General features: G+C 46.1%; 1 protein-coding gene across 3 annotated transcripts in view; it reads right to left on the minus strand.

The window, feature by feature from the left end:
• ETV6 (ETS variant transcription factor 6) overlaps positions 1 to 21381 on the minus strand; it is a 253331-nt gene that overhangs the window by 25016 nt on the left and 206934 nt on the right. For all 3 annotated transcript variants that reach the window (XM_086714074.1, XM_086714073.1, XM_086714072.1), the window contains one exon: positions 11219 to 11353. In XM_086714074.1, coding sequence (XP_086570200.1) covers positions 11219 to 11353 — 135 coding nt within the window. The remainder of the gene's footprint in view (positions 1 to 11218; positions 11354 to 21381) is intronic.

A 21381-nucleotide genomic window follows, 5' to 3' on the forward strand; every position in this document is an offset into this window, starting at 1 on the left:
ATTTACAGATGAAATTATATCCAGAATTTGCTTTAAATTAATTTGAAATGAAATTAATTTGAAAGCAGAGAGTAGGTGGGGCACAGAAGAAACAAGACTGGTCATGAATTGATTAATGGAGCTTGTGATGGGTACACGGTGGCTCATTAACTAATTCTAATTTTGTGTAAGTTTGATATTTTCCACTATAAAAAGTTTTTTTTTTAAGTTTTATTTATTTATTTTGAGAGAGACAGAGACCGCACAAGTAGGAGAGGGACAGAGACAGGGAGAGAGAATCCCAAGAAGGGATTCTGGCAGTGCAGAGCCTGATGCAGGGCCCGAACTCATGAAACCATGAGATCATGACCTGAGTTGAAACCAAGAGTCGGATGCTTAACCGACCAAGCCACCCAGGTGCCCCTGTTTTTTGTTTTTATAAGTACTTAGTCAAGCTTGCAAGGATACACGTTGGGATAACAAGTACTAAATTCTTCACTTTAACCCAAACGCAAATACATGCTTACAGGGTACTTAACTGATTAGGCCCACGGAGTTAATTTTTTTTTTTTTTAACGTTTATTTATTATTGAGAGACAGAGAGACAGAGCATGACCAGGGGAGGGGCAGAGAGAGGAGGAGAGACAGAATCCGAAGCAGGCTCCAGGCTCTGAGCTGTCAGCACAGAGCCCGATGTGGGGCTCGAACTCACAAACCGCGAGATCATGACCTGAGCCGAAGTCGGACGCTCAACTGACTGAGCCACCCAGGTGCCCCCCCACGGAGTTAACTTTAATGGCTGAGATTATTAGCGTGATAAAATGACCTGCCATCTTTTGGGGATGAGGCAGATTTTCCTTTCATAGCTAATAAGGATCTCAACTCTGCTGTCCACAAAAATGAATTTCTCTCTTCTTTGTCACAGAACACGATCACGATAAGCAACTACTTAAAACGGTTGCATTTCGAAGTTTCGTGCATTTTCTTCTCAATGCCATTTTCTCCCTTTACTTAAAAGCTTATTAAGGTTTAACAATACCTAAGGATGATGAAGACCGTGTACTGAAAAATCCTATTTCCTGAGTCCATTTCCTGTCTTACAAATTTCAAAACAGAAACAGGCGTTGGCCAGTAGTCTGGTCACCTGCAGGCTTTCTTTGATGTCTTGGGCTTCAAGGATCAGCCTATGGGTGTGAGCTCGGGGCAAGCCTTAGGAAGTCTGGGTGGACTATGAGAGGAAGAATTTTCATGCCAAGGGTAAAAGAGGAACTGATGTAATGTCCTGGAGAGATTTCACTCTCCGTTCCTGCCCAGATCTTTGGGAACAATGAAGGAGGGGGACAGTGCTCTGGATAATCCAACTCAGATTGTACTTTTGACTCTGGGTCCAGGCAGGAACAGGACTTGGAGGAGCTTGATTTATTTATTTCTCTGCAGACACCACTCAAAGAGGAAGTACTTGATGAAGTTGATAACATTAATGGTAGAGAACTGGATCCAAGGGTATTTAATTCCAGGCTCCTGGTGGTCTGGGCACAACCACTGTCAAGGCCGAAAGTCCTGCAATAAGACCTTCCAAGCTTTGTTTCAGTTTGCAAAGCATGCGCCCACGTATGGAGTAGGCTATGACGCTCCTACGCTGCCGCCTGCTGCCCCTGTTATTACAAGTTGGCAGCAGGGGATGGAAACTTCTGAGACCAGAGCCGGCAGGCAGAGAAGCTCCGGACACAGGAAATGCACTGAGCGGACAGTGGGTGCATTAAATCCCCCAGATGTAGGAGTCTTCTGTCTAAAACAAGAAGATTTTTTTGGTCTGGCCTTGATGTCTGGGTTTGTTCTTGGTGAACTGCCCAGCTGGAGAGCTGGGAAATTATCCACATTGCCCTCGGTCTGAAGGTCTTGATACGGGAGGGAAATGCGCAAGAAAGCCACACATAATTAGTCAGTGTGGGCATGGAGGGAAGGGGGCAGGGACGACCAAGGACTGGTAGGGAACCCATCCTGGTTGAAAGTGTTTTCTAATCCCAAACCTTTCTCTTTGCAGACCTCTTTTAGGTACAAATAATCCCACACAGCCCAAATAAATTAAGACTTTAAATGTGACGAGCACAAAAAAGGTCTGATTTCTTTTGTCTTCTTTTCTTGTACTCATTAGAAAAGTTTGTCCATTTAAAATTCATCAAAATTTGACCCAATTTAAACATGTTATAAATAATGAATAACTAGTAAACTCAAACCAACAAAAACCGCCTTTGGTTAAAAGTCATGGGCTTTGCGGCGCCTGGGTGGCTCAGTCGGTTAAGCGTCCGACTTCGGCTCAGGTCATGATCTCACGGTTCGTGAGTTTGAGCCCCATGTCGGGCTCTGGGCTAACAGCTCGGAGACTGGAGCCTGTTTCGGATTCTGTGGCTCCCTCTCTCTCTGCCCCTGCTCTGCTCACACTCTGTCTCTCAAAAAAGTGAATAAACATAAAAAAAAAAAAGTCATGGGCTTTAAGTAGGAAATTTCCAGGGTAGAGCAAAGGCTGGAGCTTGTATCTCACACACCAGGATGACATTTCCACCACTATGCTTTCCCAAGGCCATGGGCAGTGATAAGAGAAGCTAGTCAGTGAGATGCAAATCAACAGGCCCAGCAGGTGACTTACTCAATCGGCCTCAGTCCACTGTGTTCCACATTCTGAAAGGAACCACTTCCCAGCATGACTTTGTAAAAGATTAGTGGGAACCACAAATGATACGAAGAGCTATAGAGATTAAATGCTCTTGGTCTTCAGGTGCAATTCAAAATAGATTTCCTACACACGCTTAGGGTCTGTCACCCCTTGCTGTGGGTTGAACTGTGCTGCCTGCCTCTTCTCCCATACCCTTCAATTCATATATTGAAGTCCCAACCCCTATGCCTCAGAATGTGACCTTATTTAGAAATAGGGTCGTTGCAGATGTCATCACTTAAGATAAAGTCATATTAGAATGGGGGGTTCTCTAATACAATATGACTGGTGCCCTTATGAAAAGGAGAATTTGGACACATAGACAGGCACAGATTACATGAACGGAGGGGGACGGTTTTGCCACACAGCGATTACAAACTATGCGTTGAACCACATAACCTTCAGTGAGGCCAACCGTATTTCAAGTAGAGTCTTGGATGCAAAGAGTAAGGAAAAGTGGTCCTTGCTCTCAAGGATATAATAGTCTAATGGAGAAAAGAGACACATAAAAAAACACAAGCAAAGGCTATGGGTGCTGAATTATGAGTCAATGTGCACAGGGAGCATGCCAGGTGATGTTGAAGGCAGAGATCTACCAGTCAAGGAATACCCAAGGTGGCCAGCAGACCACCAGAAGCTAAGAGAGAGGCACAGAACAGCCTCTCCCTCCCAGCCCTCAGAAGGAACCGATCCTGCCCTCACCTTGATCTTGGACTTCTAGCCTCCAGAACTGTGAGACAATAAATCCGTTGTTTAAGCCACCCAATTTGTGGTACTTTGTTATGGTGGACCTAGCATACTAACACATCGCCCCCCCGCCCCGCCGCCACCACCTGCCCCTTCCTTTTCCAAGAGGTCCCACTGAGATATTCCACTGACTTCCACCTGCCCATTTCAGTCTATGCACCTCGCAAGTTGCAACTGTCACTAAAGGGCCTGAGAAGAAAACCAGAAGTTTGGAGCGTATGATGCGCAGATGCGTGAGGTTGTAAACAATGAATCCTACGTGAGCTCCCAGAAAACTCAAGGCAGGTGAACTGCAGGACTCTGAGGTTTCATCTTTATTGGCTGTGGGCAGGACAGCCTCCAAACAGGCTAGCCTCTGCCAGTGGCTCAGCACAGAGCCAGTCTGCCAGCCTCAGTCTCAGTAAAGCCACACGAAAGAAGTGAATGAAGAAACCAGCGGCGTCAGGTTTCAAATGAGCCAATTAGACATGTGGGGGTAAACCCTGTGAATCATTTATAGGGAGGGGGTCAGGGTGGCACAGAGATAAGTCAGAGTGCTGGAGAGGGGAAAGAGCAAGATAACAGAGGGCTTCCTGCTCTGGAGGTGAACCCCAACCGCTCCAGTCCCCTTATCTCAAAGCGCTCAGAGAGCACTTCCCCAGGGCTAAGAGGAAGTTTCTTGAAAACTTCCCGGGTACCTGGGGAGAGTTAGTCATGCATATCACGGATCTCTTGCACTCAAGTTTCTGGTTTAATAGAGCCAGCTAGCCCCTGGCTACGGGCAGCCTCCACCTGACTGGAGGACGCCAGAGGAGGTGGGGAAGGTGAGCGGGCCCTCTCTGAAGGAGACTGATGGTCTAGACAGATGAAGAGGCTCTGTGCACCACGCCAGGGTTCCACACTCTCCCGTCACAATCAAATGTTCCATCAGAGGACAAGGGTCAGAGGGTAAAAGGTCACACTGCCCCAGCCTCTGAAACATAGGAAGCAAAGCAGGACAAAGGGGCCCTAGACAGGGGGAGGAGGAGTTAAGAGAAGAGTGGGAATGAGGAGGCCAAGGGCAAAAGTGTTCCCTGGTGTCCCGGGGGGACAACAGGAAGTCAAGATTTGCTGGTCTTCCTCTGGGGGGACCTCATTGTCTCCAGCCAGACCCAAGAATCACAGAATTGAAAGGGGCACAAGAGGTTAACCTTGCGGTGCTTAACTGTGAGAGGAGACAGCTGGAAGGGTCCCAACGGGGTCACGGAGGACCGAGCCTGTGCCTGCTACGGTGAGGTAACAAAATATGAGCACCACTCATTTTCAAAACAGGCTGTGCCCTGCGAGCAACCGGGGTTGGTGTTTGAAATGTATTTTCCCATAGAATGTAACGCAGGGGGCCTGGTGTGCCTGTGAAGGAATTCTGTTATCAGGGCGCGGGGAGGCAGCAAGGCCCTCCCTGTGTCCGGGATGCACAAACCCGGTGTCCACACACACAGTGTGTTTAGTCACAATAACTGAAATGATTAGGACGGCTGGGATTGGAGGTAAGAGAAACAAAAACCCCGACCATTGCACAGCAATGTGAACACGCTTACACTACCCGACTGTATGCAAAATGGCTTAGAATGGCTTAAAAATGGCTACGATGAGGGGCTCCTGGGTGGATCAGTCGGTTAAGCAGCCCATTTCGGCTCAGGTCATCATCATCTCGCGGCCCGTGGGTTCGAGCCCCGCGTCGGGCTCCGTGCTGACAGCTCGGAGCCTGCTTCTGTTTCCGTGTCTCACTCTCTCTCTCCCCCTCCCCCATTCATGCTCTGTCTCTCACTGCCTTTCAAAAATGAGTAAATGCCAAAAAAATTTTTAAAAATGGCTAAGATGATGTTAGGCATATTTAATCACAATGAAACGTTTTTTAGGCGGAAGAAAAACCCCCAACCAAACAGTGGTAAGAAATATCCAATAATGGTAATGAGTAACATTTACTGAGTGACAGCTCTTGTTCTAAGGGCATTTGCCACACTAACTTGATTCTTTTCTTAGATCAATCATATCCAACGGGTATTGCCATTATCCTCCTTTTACAGCTGGAAACGGAGAGACAAGGAAGTTAAGCAACTTGCTTAAACTCACACAGCCGTAAACAGGGGAGCTGGGATCTGAACCCAGATGGTCGGGATCCAGAGCCCGTGTGCACACACACACCAACCCCATTGTGCTCTCTGGCTCCGGTAAGCATTACAGGATTAACACAGATGTCAAACCCTAGCCAATGGCCTCCCTGACACCTTAATCTCATCAACACGGTTCCAGTAAGACTAGAGAATCAGGGAAGTTTTTACAGCAACCAGTAAGAGGATGGCTGGATCAGCTAAAAACTTTATCTACCCGGGTGCCTATTCAGCAGCTATCCTGAGGGGCCAGCTCCAAGGGAGCCAAAGGGCTGGTTCCCAAGGGGGTGACAGCCAGCGCTCCTGCTCTCAGAAGCCAGTGTCTGACTCCGAGCCCACACTTCTCCCAGGCTGGGGATTTTCTTCATGCCAAGTCCATTTGTTCTGAGGCGGTCAACGATCTCTAGTGGGTTAAGGCAGTCCGAATTAGCATGAGTTTTTAGTATGATGAGTTGCAGACATACAGCGGTATCTCAAAAGTAATCTCTGACGGTTTTGTTTGTTTGTTTCGATTTTCAAGTGCCGTGAGGCAGAAAAACTGTAAGCAGGCTTGCCGGGCACCTGCCATTCTGTACCCCAGTCAGGGGTCCTGGTCTCCCCAGTTCTTCTCATTGCCCCATCTTTGGTCCTGTTTCCAGGAATTAATGTGCACAAGACACATTAACAAAAATGTTATTTGGTTAGCTCATTCATGCTGCAATGGAATGAACACAGGCATCAGAGCGAAGCAGACCCAGGGCACTCGGTAAGTGTGTAATCTGGGGGCTCTTGGCCTCTATTTCCTCATCCATCAGGTGGGGATAACATTACCTTCCTTATAGGGTAGTTGCGAAGAAGAAATGGTTTAGACACGTAAGAGCTTAGAACAGGGCCTGGCACACAGCAAAGACCCAATAAACGTTAGCTGTTATTTTGTCACTATGAAGCAGATTCACAGACCTCATCTTCTTTAATGATCTCATTAGAATTGTGTAAGATTTTCTTCCTCCAGAGCAGTGTTTGGGCACTTGGATTTGGTAGTGGGGGGGGGGGGGTGGGGTGAAGCGAAACATTTCTTGCCATAAGCAATCACATAAATGAAAATCTGTGGGCTATCCCGGAACGCATTCCACCCCCCTCACTCCCCACGGAGAAATGACTTCTCTCTGTTCTCTGGGCCGTCACCGTGTGCTGGTTTTACGGAGAATCGAGGTCAACTGTTGTGACACGGGAACGTTCTCACCACTTACAATGTCCGTGTCCACCTGGTGACCAAGGGCTGCTCCAGAGCAAAACTTGTGTCTTAAAAGTGTGTCCACTGTTGCAGAAACAATCACAGCCCTGCGTGTGTGAATATTTTCAAATTAAAGTGACTAGGGGCACCTGCGTAGCTCGGTCGGTTAAGCGTCTGACTTCAGCTCAGGTCATGATCTCATGGTCCGTGAGTTCGAGCCCCGCGTCGGGCTCCGTGCTGTCAGTTCAGAGCCTGGAGCCTGCTTGGGATTCTGTGTCTCCCTCTCTCTCTGCTCCTCCCCCACTCACCCTCTATGTGTCTCTCTCTCTCTCCAAAATGAATAAGGACTTAAAAAAATTAAAATTAAAGTGATTGAAAATCACCTCCCACTCCCTTAGATGGGGCAGAGGAGAGGGTGGGCAGAGGAGAGGGTGGGACTACAGAGCTGAAAGGGTGAGAGGATGCCCAGAGGGGTCACCGGATGACAGCACATGATAAACACAAATCTTGTTCCTTGTCCCTACAGACTTGTGCAGAGCCAGTCCTACAGGGGTGACTCTGCAGAGCCAGAAGCACATTTCATGTTGCTCCCTGAGCTTTCAAGGAATCACGATTCAAGCAGTTTTACCACCAAAGGCCTACCGGCGATCGGATATACGCTTTGGAACAAAGTCTTTCTTTGTAATTACTCCATGGAAGCTAAAAGTAACTGATTTCAGGACCTACGGTGTCAAAAGAAGTTGATATAACTGTGTGTGACCAAATACATTTATTTTATCATCATCTGCCGACTTGACATTTCTGAAGACATTTACCTCCTGGTTTTGGTGACCGAGGCGCTATCGTTTTTCGGTTCATCTCCTTCCTACGTCACGATCTACCTCACATCTAACTCATTCATAGCATGGTGATAAAATGAGTCACAACCATCAAAGAAAAGGGATCCGCTGGAACGGAGGCTTTCGTCACGCGATGAAGGAACCGTGCCACTCTTGGTTTGACTACTCGGAGGGGTAATATCATCGGCAGTTCTTGATAAGGTGACACAAGTGAGGACAGACGTGATGTTCAGCTGTTTCTGAGCAACATCAAGCAGGACACATTTAGGTTTTTCTGGATTTTAGTTACCCAAGGCCCTGAAGGTAGATCACATGTCTTGGCCATCTTCTTATCGCCCAGGGAGAACCCAGACTTCGGAGGGAATGCAGGAGTTGAGAGTGCAGGAGATCGGAGACCATTCGGGCTAATCCCTGTCCTACAGCTGGGGAAACCGAGGGCCAGAGAAGAGCAACTCAGCCCTTAAGCTTTGGCAGAATAGAGGATTAGAGCCTGCTCTCCCGACTCCAGAATCCCGCCCTTTCAAAAATGTCATCTAAGCTGACCACGCGTGCTGGCTTGTCTGGGGTGGTCCTGGCTCATGCCCATTGCCCAGCATACTTGCTGGGAGTCCTGTTTCACTGTCACCGTGGCTCGCTAGGGGCGAGAAATTCTAAAGTATAATGCTGCGTTCTCGTAAGTACGCAGGGGAAGAGAGTGGCAATCCTGGCTCTCTAGACCTAGGAGGACGTCAGGAGTCTGTTCTGCCCAACTGGAAACAGTATCATGGCCCACCTCTCCCCTCAGGGTCTGGAGGGGAGCCTCTGAGCCCTAACACCAACCTCCTAGCTTCTGGCACCGCCACATGGCTGCCCGGGGTGATTTCAATGTCACGTACTCAGATGGGGGACCTATGGGGGAAGGGTTGCGAGATTCACCAAGATCTGTGTGGCAAGATCAGTTTCCATTGTGCAGCAATGGATGTCTGAGTTGGTAAAGTCGGTGGGAGGGATGAGGCGAAGTCGCGGGGGGTGAATGGAACGCTGTCTTTGCGCCTCCCTGTGCCAGGCCGTTGAGGGGCCGATCGGTTCTCCTCCGCAATGTCCCTGTTGTCCTTCCATTCTGTCATATTATCTCTGTGTCACATCAACAGCAACGTACTTTTCCAAAGGACTGTATCCCCAGTTATGGGGAACAGATCGTTGGGGGTTAGAGTATTTGATATGTATAATTTCACTCTAGAGCCTCTTCTTTCAGGACCAGAGCTTTCTGTGTGCTAACAGATGTCTGTATTAGTGTTTTACCATTCACAAGCAAGCATAACAGTATTCATTCTAGAGATCACTCATGTTGAGCTGGATGTGTTCTTCTTTTTGGTGGAGAAAAGGGAAAGAGGCGGGAGGCGTTCGGAGGTAGGGAACTTGTACCAGTCCGTTCCCCTCTCTAGAGGGTCCCCTTGTTACCAGTGGCAGTCTGGGGACAGGCAGCCTCTTCACATCACCTCCATGCCTTGTAGAGCGCTTCTCATTTGACGCCATCTGACAAAGACCTAAACCGCCCTTCTCGTGCGTCCACCTGTTCACCTGAGAGAATGCGCCCTGCGTCTGAACAGGCCTGCGCCCTCAGGTGTTGTTTGCTGGCTGAGAGCTTTAAGGAATGGTCTCTGAGAACACACTACTTTTAAGAGCTGAGACAGAGCTCATCACCGGTCTGCAGGGTGATGAAGCCCTCGACCTTGGTCTCATTAACTCCATTCTCTTACCCACTGAGTCGTCACGACCACCATCCGAACACTGGAGAGCACAGCTCCTTACGGCGTATGCAGTGGTGCGTCTGTATTTACTTAGCCTGACAGCAGCTCTGAGAGGCAGTGAGCCCAGCTTTCTCTATTGATCAGCCCCGGCAAATGAGAACAGCGACACGCTAACTTCTGAGTCAAATCAGACCAAGGAGAAGGGAGGAAGGAGAGACCATTAAGCCTCCAATCACATCTGGGAATAAAAAGAGGAACAGGAATTCCAAATGGGTTTTTTTTTAAAGAGGGGGAGGGAAAAAAAAGCCCATCCCTCACCTTTGTATCTGAATAGGCAAGCTAGGTAATACGGTTCTTGCCTTAATGTCAAGCTTCAGTAAACCCACCTCCTCCTCTGGAATCGCTGCTGGCAATGACGAAAGCCGGAAATGTACAAGGCAGGAAGCGCAAAAGGACGGAGAACCCGAATTGTTGGGGGTTGGGGAGGGCCGCGGCTAAATGAAGCCAGAGTAGAGCAGGAGGAAGAAAGGACGAGAGAGAGACAGGCAGGGAGCAGGCAAGCAACGCTCATTTACTCTCCATCAGGAAAGCAAGGGGCCCTGCTGTGAAGCGCTTGGCTCCAGGAAGCGATGGCGGTCACCCGGAGTCAGGCTGTCTTTTGTGAAGTGTTAATTAAGAAAACAAATAACTTCTCATTTTTTGGTTTGCCAACAACAAAACAAAACTATTAGCCCTGCTCTTGAAGATGCCCACTCGATTTAAGGAAATACCCCCGAGGCACCAGAGGTTCAGGCCCCTAGTAAATCAGGTCCTAAGAGAAAGCACAAGTTTAAAAGTGTTACTTTGGGTCCCCACGTCTGTTGTCTAACTGATCCGTGGAGGGAAGAACATGGACATAACATTCGTCAGAGGCACAAGGCATCGCCGTTCAACGGAATAGGGCACAAAGTAAGATTTTAATAACGGGTTTCTGCACCCAAACACCTGCTTTAGAACAAGGTCCGGGGCCCCAGGTCAATTCTGGCCTTTTTTTCTGTTTTCTACTGACGATTTTATGACCACTGGAGCTTACTGGAGAAGTGGAACACTGGGTACATCTGAAGTAGGCACTTAGGCTGAGCACACCGCAAGGAACCACCTTTGGTGCACGAAGGTGGAACCCCTGGTCCATCAGAGTTCACAGGGTTGGAGTCCCCCAACTCTTAGTACCCTCTACTCACAAATTTTCAAAGACCCCCTTATGCTCCTTCATTAAACTCCTTTACATTCAGGGTCCGATATAACCTCCTTGGACTAACTCTGCCAAAGGAAAGTGTTGATTATTGTTGAAACAGGGTGATGGCTCACAGGGGTTTATTTACTTTATTTTCTCTATTTGGGAGAAATCTCTACTGTCTGATATTTTCTAGAACAAAAGGCTGGTGTGTGTGGGGGGGAAGATAAGCTCTATAACCCAAGTCATCTGATGGCTCTTTGTTCCAGGGGCTCACTCCACCCTATCTCTTCTGCCTAGAGGGTTCCCCACTTTATCCTTGCTTATCAGAATTCTGCTGCACCATCAAGGAAGCCTCCAGAAGCACCTGCTTTATGAGGCTGCCCCTGATGCTTGTGCCTGGATGTAATTTCCCCTCCCAGTCTCTCTTCGTGGTGCCCACTATTACAGCTGTGCTTTGATATACATGGATCTATGCATCTCATTTCTTTATGAATTGTGGAGAACCAAGATTCCGTCCTATTCACCTTGGCATCAATACATGTTTGTTCAATAACAAACCAATCACATGAATAGGAACAACGCATCCAATAAATGATGAAACCTTTTGGATTGTCTAACCCTGATGAAAGGAAAGAAAAGGTTCCTCTGGTACCTTCTTCATGGTTCTGATGCAGTAGGACTTCTGGCTGTGTGTGTATAGAGTTTCCGGGGTGGAAGAAGGGTGAAAAAAGAATCCGAGGTTTCCTCTGCTTCAGAATATGCTGAAGGAGTTCATAGAGCACATCACCTGGGAAGAAAACAGAAAGAGAACTAGAGCAAAGGGAATATTTTAGTTAACACACTGGGCTTCGACTCTATGGGTGGCAATGACGTAATGGTCGGCCAGATGTGCATGGAGCACACAGGGGAAACTCCTAAGGTTGGAGCCATGGGATCGTTGTTTTAATTGGACTTTTTAAATTATGAAAGGAATATACAAAAAATGCTTAAAAAATGCTGAAAACGAGAGAACGGGAAGCACCTATAATCCCATCGCGCAGAGAAAGGAGTCCTGTTACCACTATCTATGGTTTTATAGTGAGAATCAGGCTTGTACTAGGGTTTTGTATGTCTCTTTTTCTCTCCACATTATTGAACGGCTCCACTAGCTGCAAAATGACAGCCCATCGCAGGAAGATACCGGACTTTGTTGGGCATTTCAACGATTCCAATTTGTTGCTATCATTCTTGCGAAAAATATTTTCCTATCAATCTTTGCTTGCATTTCTGATTAACCAAAGAAGAATGATGTCATTAAGTATGAAAATTTTTGATGCTCCACTGGCAATTCATAGAGAGCTTCTGACAGGAAAAAAACAAAACAAAACAAAAGCCTTTCAAACCCATCCCAACCCCAGGCAGGAAGAGAATGCGTATGAAAAACGCACAACCCCAGTCAGAGGGGCTAACTATGAAAGATACCCTATAAAGAACTGGCACATTCTGGGATGCCCCCCTCCTTTAAAAATACACACAGGCATCGCTCCAAGGTTCTACAGGCCTCTAGAAGATCATCTCTAGATGTCAGCCCCTCGCAGAGGATGGTGGGGGCTGGTCTGAACTAGGTGCCTCTGTTCTGATATATTTGGTATTTAAAATGTCCACTGAGTAGTTAATTAGCAAAACAAAACCTCCCCCAAAACCTGTCATGGTCTTGTCCCACCTCTTTGGCTTAGATTCAAGTTCAAAAATGCAGGTGGGTGCTCAAAACCCCTTAGGGGTGGGTGATGAATCTTTAAAATACCACAGGCTTCTGACTGTCCCCCTACGCCCTTCCAAATACAGATATGCAGGCAGTCAACAATTGCACCAGACAATGGGCTTTTGTCTCTAATTTTAGCCATTTTTAACAGATACTTTAATGAACCACTTGATTTAACTGCATATTTTGGGCTATTGCTGAATTATTTTTTTCTTTTAAACTCTGTCTGAACCCAAGAAACGCTCCATATTAGTTTCGTTCTTTCTGCAAACCCTTTGTACCAAATAAAGTTCAAGATCGCTGTGTTCTAAGGGACTCCTGAGGTGCCTTTGTGTCTTTGCTTTGATTCTGTTCCTTCCTCTACCTTTGAGTGTTGGTTGTCATTAACATTATTACTTAGTGACACTATTTACTATTACGATGAAATAAAGCACAAGCCTTTAAAGAGCTGAAGACAAGCATGTCACTTGGGAATTTCCTTTTGATGACATGGGTGAGAAGATGCAGAGGTGTCGTGGGCCAGACTTTTACAAATGTTCCGTGTCAGGTAGAACCGTGGTGCACACGACTGTGTTTTCTGAGCTCAGGAGGCCTGGAGCCCATCTAATCTGAACCTAGTAGTCATGGTAATGTCGTCTCTGATGCGATGAGAATATAGAGCCTGAAATACGGTCCTATTTTAATGATTCATATTTTAATCGCGTACAAAAATAAGTCCCTAATCAACACTTTGTTTCTTCGGGTTTACTGTAATGTCTTCCTGAACTTTTCTTAATTTACACGGCCTCACACCCGCTGGGTTTTATCCTGTGGGTTTCAGCAATGCTTTATTTCGGTAGTACGCAGAAGAGAAAACGAACACACTGAAAAATGTGTTCCTGATGATTACTATTACTAAAAAAAATGGTCAGTAATTAGTGTATCCATTTTGGAAGAGGAGGCCAGGAAATATAAATTTAGTGTCTGTGAGGGTGTTCAACTTTGTTCGTTCAGAGAGGCAGGCTGATGTGGCGGGGAAGGCACGGACGTGCAGATGCGGCCGCCTGGGCTTGCGTCCCAGCCCCTCTGCACCAGGTGACCTTGAGCAAGTCCCTGAACTTCCCTGTGAGATGCAAACAGCATCTGCCTTGGAAGTCTGCTGGGAGGGTTCAAGGAGGGAGCAGGTGAGGTACGTGTGTTCATGCTGGCCCCTCCTCGGGAGTGCCTCCCAGGGCTGCAGATGTCCCGCTGTGAGGTGGTTAAAGACTCTTCTGCTGGGAGGTGGTCAAAGCCAGGGCAGGTCACTTCTTTTTGTGTTTCCACTTCTCTATGTACATATAGAAAGTGAGGCAATAAAGCAGAATGGGGAAGAGTCTATGCTCTGGAGTCAGACTGGTGCCTTGGGCACGCTCTTCACTCTCTCTAGTTCTCAGTTTCCTGGTTTTTAAAATGGTCACGTTAGGGGCGCCTGGGTGGCGCAGTCGGTTAAGCGTCCGACTTCAGCCAGGTCACGGTCTCGCGGTTCGTGAGTTCGAGCCCCGCGTCACGCTCTGGGCTGATGGCTCGGAGCCTGGAGCCTGTTTCCGATTCTGTGTCTCCCTCTCTCTCTGCCCCTCCCCCGTTCATGCTCTGTCTCTCTCTGTCCCAAAAATAAATAAAAAATGTTGAAAAAAAAAATTAAAAAAAATAAATAAATAAAATGGTCACGTTAATAACTGCCTCGTAGAATCAGTGTGAGGACTGGATGAGGCGATCCCTGTGAAAAGCACATCACGGCGACCAGCAAGTAGTAATAACTCAGCAAACACTAGCTGGTTTTGTGACCACCACTGTCCTCACCACCATCATTGTCATTACTGATATTATTAAAGTGGCACAGGGCAGACCTGTGGACCCTTGAGGCAGTCGCACGGGGAGAACAAAGAAGGGGTGTGTGGGTCATGGTCATTGTTATGTTCTCCCTCCAGAAAAGAAAAAGGTTAAGGGAGGCCATTCACCCATACTGGCTTCTCCAACACCTCCCCCTGGCCCGGTGGGCAGCCCCACGGAAGGACTGACAGGTTCTCTGCCCTAGACCTGTTCAGCCTTCTGTGCTGGCTCTCTTCTGTCTCTCATCCCACAGCTGGCAAAGGGAGCCAGGCAGAGAAGGTTCCTATCTGTGCAAAAGAAAGCAGGGACGGGTGAATCGAGTGGAACTCTGCCAGTTCCTTACCTAAACCATAAGCCCGTTATGAGAACCAGTAAGGTAACATTTGTAAGTGCCACCTGGGACGGCTGACTAATGGGTGCGAAAATTCAACTCTAAGACCATAGAGTACGGCCATAGATGGATCAGTCCATTCACAGACATGTTTCCTCAGCAACCAGGGGCTCAGTCGGGGAATGTGGCTGGCTTAGCACAAATGCATCACTACTACGGGGGAAAAACCAACTTACTGTGCATGCCCTGTGTATGCGTGGTTGGCAGTAACAGCGTGTGCCCGATAACAGCTTGCAATCTTAGAAAGGATTCTAGAGGTTACTTCGATCGACTCAAACTTGTGTTCAGTAGAAGTCCCCTGCCTCCCCTTCCCCTGCCAAGAAGTAGCTTTGGCTGAGCACTTCCAGTGATGGGCAGCTGGCCACTAACATAAGCAAACCATTTTTGGACAGCTCGAGTTGATAGGAAGTTCTTCTGTTAAGTTGGAACCTGGCCTCCCCTGCAATCTCGTGGACCTCGGTTCCTAGTTTTGGCTCTGGAACAACACAGAACATGTGTCTCGTCTACAACAGCTTTCCAAATAAATAAAGGCGGCCTCCCATCCTATCCCATCTCCCCTGCCTCCTATTCCCTTTGACACCCAGCCTGTTCTCTTGCTACACTCTTAAAATATTCACATACACAGAAGATCATATCTAAAAAGTAATACTAACAAAAAGATCTCTGGATTAAAAAAAAGACATTTAAAAATAAGTTATACTTGGGGCACCTGGGTGGCTCAGTCGGTTAAGCGTCCGACTTTGGCTCAGGTCATGATCTCACAGTTTATGGGTTCGAGCCCCATGTTGGGCTCTGGGCTGACAGCCCAGATCCTGGAGCTTGCTTCAAATTCTGTGTCTCCCTCTCTCTCTGCCCACCCCCCCCCCCATTTGTCTCTTAAAAATAAATAAACATTAAAAAAATTTTAAAAAAATATATGTTATATTTATTTGCCTGCTGAAAATAAAGAGCATGAGCCATAGCACTGCATATTTAACTTAGCTAATGACCACTGGCTTGAATTCAAAAGCACCTGTCAAAAAATTCTTGGCCCATTTAATTCGTGATAAATCTTCTCTGTCTCCCCAGAAAAGAAATACCCGGTACCGACTGTAAAAGGTGCTGTTATCGTACTAAACAATGGAACCAAGGCTATTGTTTAAGGGGCAGTAACTCTGGTTGGTTTCTCTATGTATCTTCGTGCATACATACATAGTTCATGGACGCACATGTATGTGCAAAGTAGAGTTGCCAAGAAGCTAGTTGAGCTTCAAGGCTTTCTCCTGCATAGGCTCCCAGGAGGAGCCCTAGACCTACTTGTGTCCCCCAGATTATAAGCTTCAGGCCCCATAAGACCTAGATGTACTCCTGGGTACACGCACACATGTGATGCGTGTTGTACTTGCATGCACACACACACACACAGCGCATATGCACACACACGTATACAGCACAGAAACCCACACGCTCCACATACATATAATTTTGCACCGGTGGTCTTGATGGTGAAAAGCCAGGCATCTACTTTGAGAATAAATTCTTTTTTAGTATTTAGTGTTTATAGTATTTATAAATAGTATTTATTTATACAGGATTAGTATAAGGTATGCAGTATGCAGTATATATACAGTAATAGTACTTATAAATACAATTTATACTAAATTGTATTTAGTACAGTACAAATTTTATATGTAATTTGTTTCAAACGGGTAGGTAGAGAGAGTAAACAAACCTGCTACAAGTTGCCTTCTCAACGTAACTCGTGTCTGAAGGCTGAGAACATACAAATGCTATTTGGGGGGCTAAAGTCATCTATGTTTCCTTCCTATTAGAGGGAAGAGCTTGGGCTCTGGATCAAAGAAGTCCCAAGTTCAAACCCTGGTTCCTCTACTTGTCAGCTGCATGCCCCCGGGCAAATATCTTTTCTCAGTGAGGCTTAACTCATGGCTTATTTAACCTTCTTTTGTCTCAAGTGAGAACAATGCCACAGACTTGGCTGGGCTGCTAGGAAGACAGGTGAGATGATGTGGACAGGCAGCAGCCCTGTGTCTGCGATAATGTGGGCCCAAGAGGTGGCACCCCTAGTGATTGTGAGAATTAGGAACAGACGTGTCTCAAAAAATCTGGAAACTATTTGCTTTGCTTCAACAGTTGTGTATTTAAAGTGCATATACAATGCACGAAGTCACATTTGTATGTATCGAGTATGTCTTTTTCCAGTTGACATCACGTCACATAGACATTTCTAGTTCAGTCTCTCTCTCTAGTTCACAGTTGTATCTTCAGCCTCTTTCTATGGGATTCTTCCTTTAGCATTTGAGCAGTGTCAGGCTTTCCTGTTTTCTACACACACACACGCACACGCACACACACAAGCACACGCACACACCCCTCGTCCTCATCTTCCCCTCCAACTACTGCTGTTTTTCTGGTTGCATCACAGCCAAGCTTGTCTGAGGGACTGACCAGCTCTGCTATCGCCACGACTCTCCCCTTCGACTGCTGACCTCGTCAGGGGAGGATGGTCGGTACCTGGGGACTCTGACTTTCAGCAACATTCAGCAGCAGCACTCACTACCTGCCTCCTTCTAGAACATTCCATGGCTTCAGACGTTCCCCTCCTGGATTTTTTTCCTACCTCTCTGCGCTTCCTCCTCCAACCCTGCACTATTAAGGCTCCCCAGGCTCACACGAGTCTTTCTCCCCAGGAATCTCATCTCCTCCCATGGCCTCAATCAGCCTGTCTATGCTAAATCTACTCCAGCCAGGAATTTCTTCTCAACTCCAGAACCTTCCGCCATCTCCTAGATACTTCCTCTTGCGTGACATACGGACACCACACACTTAATGTGTCCAGGGTAAGTCTTTACGACCCACATGGTGTTTCCTAGTCCAGCAAATGCCCAGTTGATCAGGCCAGAAACCTGGGAGTCATGCTTAATTAACTCCTCTCCTTCTCTCATCCAGCATCAGTCACCAAGACTTTCAGACTCTACCTTCTAAATAGCCCTGGCATCATCCCCTACTGGTTCTGTCCTACTTCAAGCTACCACCTTTGCTCCTGGATGCCAGCCAAGCCAACCGCCCCACATCCATTCCTCACACTTTGTACCTTGTCCCAGTCTCTGCTTAAAACGCAGAATGGCTTCTACCTGTCTTTAAAACAACCTTTAGAACCACGAACATGATCTGCAAGGCCCTATAATCTACTGAAGAAATAACAAGTGACTCAATGAATAGTCGTAGAGTCACAGTACATTCCTTTATATTTACATTCTCCAAGTTTATGTAGCAAGTCCCATACTGTGGGTGGCTTGGGCATTTCCAGTTTTTATACTTATAAACAGGATTGCTAAGGGTATCTTTTCTTTCCCCCCACTGGACTGCATCCTTGGGATATTTTCTTTCTTTTCTTTTCTTTTTTTTTTTTTTTTTGAGAAGAGAGAAAGAGAGAGAGAGAGTGTGAGTAGGGAAAGGGCAGAGAGAGAGAGACAGAGAGGGAGACGCAGAATCCGAAGCAGGCTCCGGGCTCTGAGCTGTCAGCACAGAGCCCGACACAGGGCTCAAACTCAAAACCGTGAGATCATGACCCAAGTCGAAGTCTGATGATGCCCAACTGACTAAGGAGCCCCTGGGATATTTTCTCAAAATAGTATCATCAGTAAAAGGGTTTTGATCACTCTTTTTTCCCCCCACTTTTTATTTAAATCCAAGTCAGTTAACATATAGTATAATAATGATTTCAGGAATAGAACTTGGTGATTCATCACTTACATTATAACATCCAGTGCTCATCCCAAAAAGTACCCTCCTTAATGCCCATCACCCATTTAGCCCATCCCCCCCCCCTCCACCCAATACCCCATCAGTAACCCTCAGTTTGTTCTCTGTATTTAAGAGTCTTTTGGGGCACCTGGGTGGCTCAGTCAGTTAAGAGTCCGACTTTGGCTCAGGTCATGATCTTGTGGTTCATGAGTCTGAGCCCAGCATAGGGCTCTGTGCTGACAGCTCAGAGCCGGGAGCCTGCTTCAGATTCTGTCTCCCTCACTCTCTGCCCCTCCCCTGCTCATGATCTGTCTCTCTCAAAAATAAAAATAAACATTAAAAAAAAAAAGTCTCTTATGGTTTGCCTCCCTCTCTGTTTTTATCTTATTTTTTTCTTCCCTTCTCTTATGTTCATCTGTTTTGTTTCTTAAATTCCACAGATGAGTGAAATCATATGATATTTGTCTTCCTCTGACTGACTTATTTTGAGTTTTGGTCACTCTTAAAGTTCTTAGACACAACTTGTTCTCCAGAAGGCTGGGACCCTCGCACGGTGTCACCTACTGTGCTACCCACAGCCCGTCCCCCCGGGGCTTTGCATCACTTAACTTCTCAAGTTCGGTAGATTTAAAGCAGAATTTTAACATTCTTAAAATGTGCACTTTTCAGGGGATGATTTACTATGTACATATCCTCATGTGAAGATTATCTGAAGTAACACATTCTTAAATTTGCAAACTGTTCTCTTTTCTCTTTCTCTTCTGTTTTTATTCAGAGATTTTTGGTTTCCTTTTGACCAATTCTTAAAACACAAAGGGGGCAAGGCTAGGAGGGATGCTTTTCAAATTTGTCATCAAATTATCTCTGCTGGGTCCTCTCGGCCTCCGGCAGATGTTCAGGATGAAGTCCACGGCCTCAGTTCATTCGGTCTCGGTGTGTGTTCAGCAGTGAGAACGCCAAGGCTGGTACTGGCCTATTGAGGTCCCACTGGAGGCCGCGACAGGCCCCTCCCATCAGGGCACAGCTTTGCTTTTGAACTCTGTTCGACCTTATTTTCTGAAAATTCCATTCAATCCATTTTTGTAGGCTGATTAAAGTACAGGCCTTTGTATTTAGTACAGAGTGATTTCTGTAACCATAACCATAACCATAAGCTAGTCTTTTACTTAGGAACCAATATTTGAGAGTTAGCTTGGTATCTGTGTCTCAAGACACAGAGATCCTGAGAAAAAGGGTGCAGGTTGTGGGAAAACGTGAACACTGTATTTAAGGCCAGAATAAATCAGTTACAAAAGAGATATAGTGAGACAACTGCCTTTAGCGGATGCAGAACACAGAGGGGTATTACAGATAAACCAAAAACTAAGCGTGTGAGAAAATACAAATACCGTAAAACAAGTAGGTGCTTTGTTACAGGGCGTGTGGTCTGTTTTACAGGTGATAATGCCATGCTGTCTGGCACAGGGATTGGTCATCACTACCACTTTACAAATGGGACAAGGGAAGAGCTAAGAAATTAAAAGACTTTTCTGTAACTGGCTTCTTAACCATTTCTCTGACGTGTAGATGCTTTTTTTTCCCCTGCTCTGTTCACAGACACAAGGAGTATAGCCAACTCTCGGTGTCTCAGTCAAGGGTCACGCTTCCTGCAACTCCCACACTTCGGGACCATAATTCCCCTCCGTGACCAATACCCTCAGTTTCTGCAACTTGATTCTAAAATAGCCAGCTGACCCAACCATTCAACCCAGCAAATGCACCTACGGTTGCTTAACAGAAATGAATAAGCAAGTCGGTCCGAGGAGGAACGTTATGAAGATACAGATCAGTATTTTTCGTTTAACCTTGAAAGGGAATTTTACTATATTTGGAGGTCACAAACGAAGCGTATTTCCCCAAACAAAGGTTCTGGTGCGTTGGAGAGGGAAGAAATAATTTGCCACATCACATTCTGGTACACTGGAAGACTAATTTGCTTTGTAAATCCACCATACGTTTTTTTTTTGCTGAATTGAATTGAAGGAGCTTTGAAAAGACGCTTATTTTCCATTTTTTAGCATCAGTAGAGAGTCTAACATGAATTGAACTGAAAATATCTTGTGACTTTCGTGGCTGTTGTTCTTATAAATAATGTGTACATAAATCTATTCCATCTTGATGTCTAACAGTGGATAACTCTAAAAGAGTTAATATCAATGTTAACTTCTCCGTTCCTTATTCTCAAGTCTCAAAGAGGTCAAATAGTCAAATATCCCTCTGAATTTAAATCATCCCAGACCACTTCAGGCAGTTACTATCTAGTAGCTCAAAGAGTAGGTAAAATTATCCCATACAGGTAAAATTTTTATAAAGTTAAGATTCCTCTGCATTTTTTCCTTAGCTTTGCAAATGTTATAGATTCACATCTTGTGTCCCCTAACTGGGAGAATATTCCAAAGAAAATATCCCATGCATCTTCAGCCTTACAATCTTCTGTTTGGAGATAATATGTTATTTAAAGCACATTCTAAATGTTCCCTGCTTTATTCTAGAGGTTGAACATGGAGAACTCTTGTCCTGGAAATGGACAAGACAGGTGTAGTTTGTGAAACGGGTCAAAGAATGTAGAGTTCAGAGAGGCTACCATATTTTTACCTACGATATATTAATATTTCAGGTCATTAAAATTCATTGGACACTGTTCCCTCCTCTCTACATTTGAAATGGGTTGTGTTGGGGAATGTTATGTCCATATACAGACAGCATAATTCTGGGTGAGGCCAGGCAGGAAATAAGGTTGGGAGGAAGCTATAAACATCCAATTCACGGTGACGGGGCAACCAGATACTTTTGCTTATTCCAGTGGCTCCATGACTAGTGAGAAGCTGCTGCTGATTCATCTGAGGCAGCAAAAAACATTCAAAGAAAGACAGAAAAAAACTGACCGAAGTATAAGTTTTACAAGACATATAGGTTGAAGGGGATCAAAGTATTTATTCATTGCCTGTAGGGTAGGAGGTTGTACTATGTCCTAGAAGCTTAATATTGTTTCCTGGTTGAGGTTGGGCCTAACTGTTAAGAGCTGAAGGGAGCTTTGGATCCATATGGTAGA

The sequence above is a fragment of the Puma concolor genome, chromosome B4 (genome assembly GCF_028749965.1).
Source record: "Puma concolor isolate L17-30 chromosome B4, mPumCon1.1.hap2, whole genome shotgun sequence".
NCBI lineage: Eukaryota > Metazoa > Chordata > Mammalia > Carnivora > Felidae > Puma > Puma concolor.